The following is an 11,454-nucleotide window of genomic DNA, read 5'->3' as shown; positions in this document are numbered from 1 at the left end:
CGAGAACGTAATTTCATTTGAATAGCTTGTTTAACCAGGTCGTTTCTTTTTCATGACTTTTCTGTGATCTTATTTTTTTTTTTTTATTTATTTACATATATATATATACATATCTGTATATTTCCATATATTCCTATACATTTCCATATATTTCCAGAGAGCGAGATAAGGCGCTATAACCTTGGCATTAAATCTGGGTTGAGTTTGAAGTGGGCGGAACGACCGTTTGAGGGCAGTGGCTTTTGACGCGGGTTTCTTTGAATTTAGATGGTGCCCACGCGGACTGTCGGGGCCTTTCGATAAAGAAAGTTTGCTCTATCAGATGCTGGTGTTATATTTCGTGGGTGTGTTTTTGATGGTTGAAGAGTTTGTGTTTGGAGCTGTCGTTTACGGATGGTTGTTCCGCTTGTTTCAAAAGTTTAACCCAGAAATAGCCTGGCTTTTGGTTCAAATGCCAAAAGTTCATCCAAAGACACCAGGAGCATAAATTAAATTTTATAGCAATTATGCTCCCAACGAAAACATATAAATACTATTATTCAATTGTAACTGGAAGCGTTTGGTACGGGAGGTCCACGCTTTTTTCCTTTCCCTTGATCTCAGGTTGTGGAGTGGTTTCAGATATTCATTTCTGACATCACTTGACTCCTTGAAATCCTCTCTGCGGCACATGCTGCGCAGTTGGCCTGGCCGTTGACAAGAAAAATGACGAATTCGTGAAGCCGTCATTTTCCAGGATGCTTTCAAAGTATTGGCTGCGTTAGTGTGAGATTAGATTAGATCAACAAATCTCACACTAGGGAATCAATCTTCGAAAAATTTTCTTTCATTTGTCGCATCTACTTGCATCGCTCATCATTTTTTTGCAGGAAATCTTCAGAATCGTCATCAATCTTCTTTCTATCTACTTAGCGTGCGCGCAGCTAGGCACAGCAAAACACAATCTTTTTTCATCGTAGATAGAGTCGTCCCCCTCGATTTTAACTGCTCGAATGAAGTGGTTAATTAACTACTTCATTCGAGCAGATAAAATGACGTTTACTACCACTCGAACTTTGAAATGAAACATTATTTTAAGATTTTTTCTTCTAGAACCTCGAGAAAAGTAGCCAACATTTGTGCGTTTCATAAAAAAATAGAAATTAGTTGGTCCAGTTTTGTGAAATCGCTGGTAGAAAGTCAAGCCAAAACTGCTTGACAAAGTGGTCAATTACCTCAACTGCCAGTTTCTCGCAAATCAATGTTGCTGAAGGAATGAGAAAATGTGATAAGACAAATATAACAAGTATGTTGATAGGTACTTACGAAATATTTATTAAGTTTATTAAAGATAACCCTCAAACATACCTAACATCGTGAGAAGCCCATTTGGCATAAGGTCATTTAGGAATGAGGTGTATCCAGCATTTTACGACCGCTTATGGCCGCCACAATATGGCTGAGTTTCTGGTATGGAACATAAGATTTGAAGTTTGGGTTGTGTCGTTTGACGTGTAAACGATCAAATTTGAACGTTTATACGTCAAACGACACAACCCAAACGTCAAATCATATGTTCCCTACCAAAAACTCAGCCAGATTGTGGCGGCCATAAACACTCGTAAAATGCTGGATTCTGCGCCGCATGCGAAGTGAGGTGACTCGCTGTCACTAGTAAGGTGAAAAAAGTCACGGCGAGTAAGCTGATTTTCCGTGCAAATTAAATGTCACCTTACTCGTGACAGCGAGTCACCTCACTTGACGCGCGGCGCAGAATAGTTCTCAATCATTTTTTTTTTGTTTTCGTCCAAATAGCTTTTTGGCATAATGGTCAATTGGCTTAATGGCCATTTGGCGTAACCACCAAACGACCGTTATGAAAAATGGCATTCATTATTTTCTTTTTTACTGTATATTTCATGCCAAATACTGTTTGAAAAAAAAAAATACATATGCCCAATAACTTTACGCCAAACGGCGTTCTGCCGAGAGGGAGGTAGCATCTAATCTTACATCTAATAATCCGCCGCCGTATTGGACAGATAATCCCGCCGTCCAATGTTGGATGCCTGTTTGCTCTGGATAGCCTCCAGCTTGGGACACTCGGTAATCCGATGGCCAAGACCACCGCAGTAGCTGCACCCATCGCCCAGGTCGGCGTACTTTTCCGTCTCGGAGCAAAGTTCGCCCAGGAATGGTGGTACCTTTTGCTTTGCCTCTATCAGCAGATGCTTCAAATCGAGCAACACGAACTGTTCGGTGGCTTTGTTGATGAACGTGGTCGCGAGACCCTTCGAGATGGATCGACCGGTACGACCGATTCGGTGGACGTAGTTTTCGATGTCGTCTGGCATGTCGTAGTTAATTACGTGCTGCACGTCGGGGAAATCAAGACCCTTGGAAGCGACGTCCGTCGCTACGAGAACATCTTTCTCCTGGTTTCGGAATCCTTCCACCGAGCGATACCGTTCCTCTTGATCTTTGCCACCGTGAATGGCGACTGCTTCTACTCCCTTCAGAAGCAGGTACTCGTGGATGGCATCGACGTCTTGCTTCTTTTCGGCGAATATCAGAACCGGGGGCGGCGTCTTCTGAAGACAATCCAAAAGGTATACCACCTTTGCTTCCTGTTTGACATATTCCACGTCCTGGGTGACGTTCATGGAAGCTGCTCCAGCTCGACCTACGTTGATCGTAACCGGCTTGACGAGCGCAGATTTGGCAAAATTTTGAATTTTCTTGGGCATAGTGGCAGAGAAAAGCAGCGTTTGTCTTTGCCCTTTGAAATATGAGAAAATTGTTCGAATATCCTCTTCGAAGCCTGCGTCAATCATTCGATCTGCCTCGTCCATACAAAGGTACCGACAGACGTCCAATTTTAACAGTTTCTTGTCCAGCATATCCATCAGCCGCCCGGGCGTTGCAATAATTATATGACAGCCCTGCTGAATAATCGTCAAAGCATCATTCACTGGAACACCCCCAATCGCCAACGCTGAACGTATTTCTGGCAATCCTGCCATTTGCAAATGCTGACAGTAGTACTGTACGATGTCGAACGTCTGTTTGGCCAATTCCCGTGATGGACATATAACCAACCCATAGGGACCCTCTCTACTGATGAATGGCAGTCGAAGTTCCTGTTCCAGAGAAAACATTACTAATGGCAGCACAAACACCAACGTTTTACCCGAACCAGTGAATGCTATCCCAATCAAATCGCGCCCCGCTAGGACCGCCGGAATCCCTTGCACTTGAATCGGTGACGGCTTCCGGATGTTTCGCTTCTCCAGTGCGGCCAATATCGGTTTGGGGAATTTCATTTCCTTGAATGAACAAATCGGTGGCGGCACATTTTCACCATCGACCAATACCCTCATCTTTTCGCGAAGCCTCTCGTGCGATGCATCAGTTCGGGCAAGGATGTAGCGTGGAGCCTTCCAGCTTGTTTTTATCGGCTCCTCGTACTGGATACCCTTAGCCAATTCAGCCACACCCATAAGGGCTTTTTTCTCCGCTACACTTTCGAGGATTTTCTCTTCCTGAAACAAATTGAATCACCAATTAAAGCATAAACATTCATGTATGTACACCCCAAGTTACTGACCTCTTTGAGCTGCTTCTCGACGGCGCTGATCTTCTTGGCCTCGGCAATTTTCTTCAGCTCCGTGTGCTGGTCCAGCAAACTGATGTTGAACTTCCGTCCCCAGGCTTCCTCGGCGCCTTCCTCATCGTGCTCATTCTCGCTGGATGACTTTCCGACATTGGACGCTTCGGCCGTCAGTTGGACGATTCGTCCCAACTTGAGCAGTTGTTGCTTCTTGCGCTCCATCACGGGCACATAGGGAACGTACTTGTCGTCATCCTCCCGGTCACTTCCGTCCGAATTTTTCTCTTCGCGGCGGTAGCGCTTGACCGAGGGCTGGTTTGATGCCATTTCCGGTTTGTACAATCAAACCGATGCAATTAAGAATGGAATTTAGCGGATTTAACTGATTTTAAACTGTTCACAAAACGATTTCGGGAAACGATTGTTTTGCGACTTGCCTTTGTTTTGGTTTTATTGAGGTTTTTGTTTATCGAAATGACAGAACGTGCAAAGATCATACAAATATTACGTAATATAAAATTTAACGAAACATTTCGAGAAATTTTACACTCAAAATTGCAACATCGACAAAACGGCATAAAACTTACATTATTTCAAGAACAACATGTGAACAGGGCACACAAAATTTTAATAGAAACTAATGCGATCGATTCAACCTCTGATGGTCGTACGGCTACGTGTTGCATTAGCAACTTATCTATATATAAATGAATTTCTGTCTCTCTGACCCTTATAGACTTGGAAACTACTGAACCGATCAGCGTGAAAATTTGTATGCAGGGGTTTTTGGGGCCAGGAAAGGTTCTTATGATGGTTTGTAAGGGGGGGGGGGGCTCCCAAGGCCGGGCACACTCAGCTAGTAATAATATAAAAAAAAAACTTTGCATGGTTCGTCCAGGATTTTACATATCCCTTTCAATACCGAACTTTTGTCTAATTTCTCCTATTCTATTAGCTAGGATTCATATCGCAATTGGGTTCTTTAATTTTTTTAAATGTATCGGTTTTTATACATCATCTTAGAGAGCTTCGTTTCTGAGCACACACTGAAACAAGGACCATAGTTAGGAATACTATTTTGCAGAAAACACTTATTATCAATATAACCACACTTATTACTGTTAAATCTACTATGAATTCAGTTTAGTTTACCACGAATGTTAACAAATTTACTATGATTCTAGCAAAACTACTATGCTTGCTCAAAATGCGTAGTAATTTTGATAGAAATAATAGTAAAATTAAATGAAATTGTTCTATCTATTGGTGAGGGTATTTAATTTAAACCAGCAATACAGTATTTTTGCCAATGGATTTTTTTTCAGAGCAGTGATATTTTTTTCGAAAACATACACAGCAAAAAAAAATGTAATATCGATCAACGTAATTCAAGCTGATGTATGAAATAATGATGTAATAGCAAAAAGTAGATACAATATTACGTCAATGGATGTAATTTTGTTCGCAAAATCGATGTACATCGTACAATGTGATATTACACAACCGATGGATTGACCTGGTTGCAGCAGTTTAGATGTAATATTCAACAACTGTGGGGGGCGACCCCGGCGTAGTGGTAAGCATCCATACCTCTCACGCCAAAGTCATGAGTTCAAATCTCACCCCCGGACAAGTCACGAATGACCCAAGAGTGTTAAAGTGACTATAATAGAAAAAAAAAAAAAATTCTTCACTGTTTGACACTAAACTAACAAACTGACAGCTCGCCAAGGGGTAGGTCACTCCGCACACCAATCTTGGGACAACATTTGTCTCAGTGTGCCGCAAATCTACCGCTGGTGTGCTGATTGTGCCGACAGTGCCGGGCATAGAGCAAACTGCGATTTTTTTTTAAATACGAATAGTATGGTATATTTGGCAACCCGGTATTTCTGACAGCTTGAATGTTTAGGTTTGCAATCGCAACGGCCCCAAACATGTCGAATATCGTGCTCGATAAGGATTCCTTCTACTGACGAATAAAACGCCTCTTCGCCAGCTGGAAGGAACCAGAGTTTTCCCATGATGATTCGCTGCAGAAGGTGGATTGCAGGGCCATAGGCTAGTTCATCACGTGGTAACACAGATAGAAGCAATTGTAGCTGTTGCTTTTTGAGAGGTAACTGCTACTTTATAATAAAATAATAATGTTTACACTAATGACTTTTTTTAACTGTCCCTTAACAGTGTTTCCATCCTACAACCTAGTGATCGCCCGTGTGAAGCTCTGAACAAGCAACTCAGAGAGTCGTGCTGCGGTGCAGGTGATTGAACCAACAACCGGTGGTTCCCAACAAACATTGAATGTTGAATAAGAGCTTATACCCCGTTCACATTACAGCGTATATCACGTGATATACGCTGTCTTGCAATGAGCACTCATACATCTAGTTATCACTGGAAATCCTATGTATGAGTGCACACAAAAAATTATCGTTAGTAAAACTGAAAAAAACATTGGTAGAATTAAAAGTTTTCGTTGGTTCTTTTTGGTAGAAAGTCTTTAGCTTTCAAAACAAAAGTCAGCTAACTGTCAATTCAAAAGTTGCGCGCATGCTACTTTTAAAAGTTGAAACTTTCAAAACAAATTGTAGTTCTGTCAAATGAAAAGCATGATAGTGTTATAATAAAAAGTGGATTATTTTTGTATCGAATCAAACTTTTGTCATGAAAGTTTGGTATAGTTGAAATAACATGTGCCGTTTTGAATCTATAACATAAATATTTTCAATTTAAATTCAAGCATTTTCAACATTACAATATCAGTTTTTATTTCAAATTATTATGAATATTAATTCAATCAATTCTTTTTTTATGAATTTAAAAAATAACCTCAAATATATTTATTAATATCCACAAGAATATACGTATTGTAAAATATAACAAATATATTAATTACGCCCGGTTTCGGTAGACATTATCCATAAGCTCTCAGCGAGTATAAAATCGTTGCCATTGTACTGCGATATCACAAAAATTTCATGGAATCCGGAACCCAGATGGATTTTTCCGCCGATTATTGACTCAGACCTATTGATGACAACGGTAGATTTCATCGTCTGGAAATAAAATCAAGTTGACTTCATGCAATAATATTGATAGTTAAATACTTACAATTTTAACTGTTGATTTCACCGCGCACGAACTACATATCCGGCATAACAGGCAAGAAAGAATATTGCCTTAAAAATATCTAACGAATTTAATTTCTGCTTCGAGTTTTGTTCCACACAAAGAACATGATTTGCAAATTTTGACGTCAAGGTTAAAATTAGCGGCAAATCTATGTCCAGTGCTGCCAAAAACGTTGCTATGACGAAGTGTTTTTGACAGTTAAACAGTTTTCATTTTGAAAATATGCACTTTTAAAAATACAAGTAGAAAATGAAAAATACACTTTCAAAACAAACCAAACACTTTCATTTTGAGAATTTTCGTGCTTAAAACTATCAAAGCTTTATTTTGAAAATACATGGTTTTCATTGATACAATTTTTGTTTTTTGTGTGTGCTCATTGCAAGACAGCCTAATATTACGTGATATAGGCTGTAATGTGAACGGGGTATTATTCAGGCAAAAACATGCTTCTTCAGCTAAAAAATTAATTAATCGATAACTTACCATCTGTCAAATTTTAACCAAAAGTTAAAATAATCCACCAAATGGTTCAGAGCCTCAGTAGTATAATAAATTTCTTAATACCCCGTTCACATTACAGCCTATATCACGTAATATAGGCTGTCTTGCAATGAGCACTCATACATAGGATTTCCAGTGAAAACTAGATGTATGAGTGCTCATTGCAAGACAACCTATATTACATGATATAAGCCATAGTCTGTCCGGGGTATAAAACGTAGGCTCAGCACTGAATGTAACCTACAGTTTTTAGACATTTCAGTGCCAACATTTCAAAGGGGCGTAATTGCATTTGTAAACAATGGCTTTAGCCATCGATTTCTCGCGAATAAAAGCTCACTCATGAAAAATAATGACACCATTAGGTAGAGGAATGTTTCCTCTACCAGTTAGCATTGTTATTTTGAAGAGGTAAGATTTCATTCGCGAGAAATTGATGGCTAAAGTCATTGTTTACAAAAGCAATTACGCCCCTTTGAAATGTTGGCACTGATTTCTAGATAAATATTTCAAAAGGTCCTATCTGCGTTGATCGATTCTCTACATCGACTTTCTCTTTCGTTAATAACTCAGCTGCAAAATCTTTCCCTGTTGTATTTGACGTTTTGGACGCTAGATAAGAATCTCCTTTATCAAAATAAGCGATACAATTAGCGCAAAATCTGTTTGCATAGCAGTGGTTATCAAAAGAGAAAGTCGATGAAGAGAACCGATCAAAATATATAGGACCATGTGAAACTAGATAAGAATATTTCAAATCTAGTCACATGGTTATTTGATCAGTTTTGATCGGTTCTCTTCATCGACTTTTTCTTTTGATAACCACTGCTACGCAAACAGATTTCGCACAAATTGTATCGCTTAGAGCAACCGTACCAGTCGTTGCCATTTACGGCACTATTTTACTTACACACAGCGTTTCCATTTTGGCTTAATCACTCCTCTCCACACCGGTTGTTAGAGTCTTAATTTAAGTTACCGCTTTCCACACCGGAAAAACAAACATTTGACGTTTATTCAAAATAGCGACCGTCTGATGCGTTGCTACCGGGTTGCTAAATTTATGAACTCACTCCTTCCCAAGGTGCGGATTGCTATTTCCCCCACCTGAATAGCAACCCCCGGTACGCAAGTAGCGTTATGGTAGAGGTTGGTAAATGTGCCTTATTTACTCATTGGTACTGTTGCTCTTAGTTTGATACATTATTAATGTATAAATATGTGTAAAAGTGATTCTCCTCTGAGTAGTCTCATCGGCCGTGCAACAACTAGAAAAAAATCTACATCTGGCATCCCTGGGCGTTTGAAATTTGCATGCGTGTACTTTTAGTTTTTACCGAGTTGTGCCCATGATATTCCAAAATTATGAATCTTTCAAATTTGCTGTGCGTGATTTTCAATTTTAATTTAAATCTGCCGAAACGTGCGTTAAAAATTGAATTTATCGAAAGCAAAATCAAATTATGAAGGCTGATAACGAAGGCAAATTTCTAGTAAGTATCTGGTAGTACCTGGAAGCAAAAGTTGTGTTGTAGAATTGGCAAGAACATGTCCCATTTTCAGGACGATCTCCTAACTGAAGTATTTCAGTTTGAATCCAACGTGACCGCACTGAAGAAAGTGCTGGATGGATACACAACGGAAGTCAACGAGTTCCAGCACTTGGACGAAGATATCCAACGACTGGAAACCATCAGCAGTGTGTTCTGTTCCTCACTGGACAAAGCAGTTCAGCAGATGGTTCCCAAGATTATTGAGGGTATTATTTAGGTGCTGGTTTATATAGCCTTTCAATAATTTTGATCAACGGTTTTCAGAAATTGATTTCAAAAACCAACAGTTGGATCACCTCAGTCAGTCCAGAAGAAATTGTGAAAATAAACTAAAGGCACAGCAAGAGAAGATTAGCCAACTCGAATTTGAACTGGCTGCAGCTAGAGAGTAAGACCCGGTTTTCGCAATCAAATAATCATCCAATAAAACAAACTGAACTCAGACATATTTCCAGCCAAGCTCTTGGGCAATTTGAATCCGTCTCCTGGATTGGTTCAATTATGGGGGCAATGCTGTGGAAATCATGCAAGCAGCACGAAAGCGTCAAAGCCCTCATCGGAACCGACAGCCTGCGGGACTTTCTCGGTATGGCCAATTGTGTGCTGAGCAGCTTTGTCGCTCGCCAAGCATCGGGTTCTGCCAGCCTGTCTTCCGAGAGTGAGGATTACAAGTTCCTTGCAACGATCTGTGGAGCTCTCACCAACTTGGCAGCATTTCCCGAAGGGAGGGCACACCTGGCCACTGAAACAGATGGACTGATGTTCGCAAACAATCTGCTACTAGCAGTGGAATTGTTCCGGATGCCGGAAGGAAAGCTTCTGAAGCGGATGTCCCTAACGTTTGTGTACAACATTTGTCTCGAAAACAACGGAGCCAGATTCTTAATTGGGGACGAGAGCCGTTTTGCGAGTGTCGTTCGCTGTTTGGACTTGACCAATTCGGAAGACGTGCTAACATTAACCGTTGGGCTGCTGATGAGATTGATTAAAGCAGTTTCGGATTTTAGGATGAAAGCGGTCATCGCTTCGAAGATTCCCAAAGAGATCACCAAGCAGATTGCAAACACCAACAACCCACAGTTGAAGGAAACAGCCGCTCATCTGCTGGATTTGATCGAATTCGATTGGATTAAGGCGGCTGTAAACAATGTAAATTGAGGTCAGTTTAAGAAAAAAAAAATAACATTTATTTCTGCGATTCACAAATCGGCGGTATCACGGCGTATTTGGCACACAAATCCGAATGTCCTTTCAGGACTCCTTCCTTGATCTGATATAGCGTAAGTTTTTTGCTGATAACCAACTGCTTCCGTTTGCCAATCATTTGAGGGAACAGCTTCAACGTCGTCGCGTAGCTGCAATGACACAAATGGCCAGATTTAAAACTGCATTATGTTCTTTTCATTACAAGTAGCTACTTACTCCTGCAGCTTGATAACCTGATGTTTGGAGAACTGCGTGCTAAACACCAAATCGTACAGGGCATTACCGGACGCGTACTGTTTGATTGCCACCATAAATGCTTCAACGGGAATCTTTTCCACATCTTGACCTTGCGCTCCCAGGCCGGCCTTGCCTACCTTCTTGTGCACTCCGATCGGTTCCAGAATACCTTCCTCGTTGCTTCCGAGTGAACCTCCAGTCCAACCTTGCTTCTGCAGCATGCGGAAACCAATGTTACCCTCATCCAGTTGTTTGTCCTTGTAGTTTCCTTTCTTTTCCTGCGCTCCTGGAATCTTGCGAAAAACATTTCTCCGGGTGTGATACTCTTTCAGTCTCTGTAACATTAGATAACATTATTACTGATATCAGACCATCTAACGTATTCAACCTCAACCTTGACGGTATAACAGTAGTACTGCAAAATCTCACACAGTCGATCCCTGGCCTTGGTATGCGCTTCCTGTTGTTCACCATCGGCCCGGCATATCTCCCGATCATTAATCAAATACCGGAACACCTTTGCTGGCTCATCGTAAGCGCCTTCCATCAGCAATCCGGCTTGTTCGAAGCTAAGCTTCAGCGAAATCTTGTCATCGTTGTACATGTACGCTATCACATTTTTTAACCGTTGCACATCTCGCTTCTCCAGGCCCGGATCCCTGATTGCACTCACCGGTTTATCTGAGTCGGATTTCACGAAATTGGGATAGCTGAATTCTACTGCTTTCTTCGCCGCAACCGCGTCCAACGGTTGACTACTGTCAGCTCCAGCAGCACTATCTGCATCCACCGCGTGGTTCCCTTCGTCGCCATTCTCTGCTACGCTCGGAATATCGCTTTCGATCCAACCGTTGACAAATTGTCGGATAATTTTGCTCTTCCAGCCAGAATTAGACGGTTGCTTTCGTTTTCTGACGCTTTTTACTGCCATATTATGTCGTTTCAATGCCTTGAAATGCGAATCGGATGACGATAGTGCTGCTGAGAAGTTCACAAAGTGTGGGTGGTAGAGTTTGTTTACAAACGTGCAACAACAAAAAAGACAAAACAGTACCAGAGACAACGAACGCTGTGGTATTTACCATTTTACCGACTCGTTCGTTGCTCCCGCATGGTGTAATGGTACGGCTCACATCTAAACACAGAAAAATAAAATTTCCAAATTTTGGGTTTAATTGGGCAATATGTGTTATTCTCAGCTCTCGATGAACATCCTTTTTTGATAACCAC

At 41.0% G+C, this 11,454-nt stretch overlaps 3 protein-coding genes across 3 annotated transcripts; 1 reads left to right on the top strand and 2 right to left on the bottom strand.

Moving 5' to 3' along the window:
- Positions 1–1,716: 1,716 nt before the first annotated feature.
- Positions 1,717–4,021, bottom strand: abs (ATP-dependent RNA helicase abstrakt). Its single transcript, XM_065231598.1, has 2 exons — positions 3,587–4,021; positions 1,717–3,521 (listed from the first exon to the last, which is right to left on the bottom strand). The coding sequence occupies exons 1-2, from the start codon at positions 3,914–3,916 to the stop codon at positions 1,995–1,997; spliced, it is 1,857 nt and encodes a 618-aa protein (XP_065087670.1). The 5' UTR covers positions 3,917–4,021; the 3' UTR covers positions 1,717–1,994.
- Positions 4,022–8,776: 4,755 nt separating this feature from the next.
- On the top strand, positions 8,777–9,969 carry LOC135709339 (uncharacterized). Its single transcript, XM_065231645.1, has 3 exons — positions 8,777–8,987; positions 9,046–9,169; positions 9,237–9,969. The coding sequence occupies exons 1-3, from the start codon at positions 8,777–8,779 to the stop codon at positions 9,937–9,939; spliced, it is 1,038 nt and encodes a 345-aa protein (XP_065087717.1). The 3' UTR covers positions 9,940–9,969.
- Positions 9,946–11,213, bottom strand: LOC135709258 (NF-kappa-B-repressing factor-like). The gene is made up of 3 exons (XM_065231558.1): positions 10,619–11,213; positions 10,204–10,559; positions 9,946–10,136 (listed from the first exon to the last, which is right to left on the bottom strand). The coding sequence occupies exons 1-3, from the start codon at positions 11,153–11,155 to the stop codon at positions 9,968–9,970; spliced, it is 1,062 nt and encodes a 353-aa protein (XP_065087630.1). The 5' UTR covers positions 11,156–11,213; the 3' UTR covers positions 9,946–9,967.
- Positions 11,214–11,454: the final 241 nt, after the last annotated feature.

The sequence above is a fragment of the Ochlerotatus camptorhynchus genome, unplaced genomic scaffold (genome assembly GCF_037179485.1).
Source record: "Ochlerotatus camptorhynchus isolate MF236.1 unplaced genomic scaffold, CSIRO-AGI_Acam_v1.1 ptg000357l, whole genome shotgun sequence".
Lineage (NCBI taxonomy): Eukaryota > Metazoa > Arthropoda > Insecta > Diptera > Culicidae > Ochlerotatus > Ochlerotatus camptorhynchus.
The sequence above is the reverse complement of the archived record's forward strand: the minus strand, read 5'-3'. Positions and strand labels throughout refer to the sequence as shown.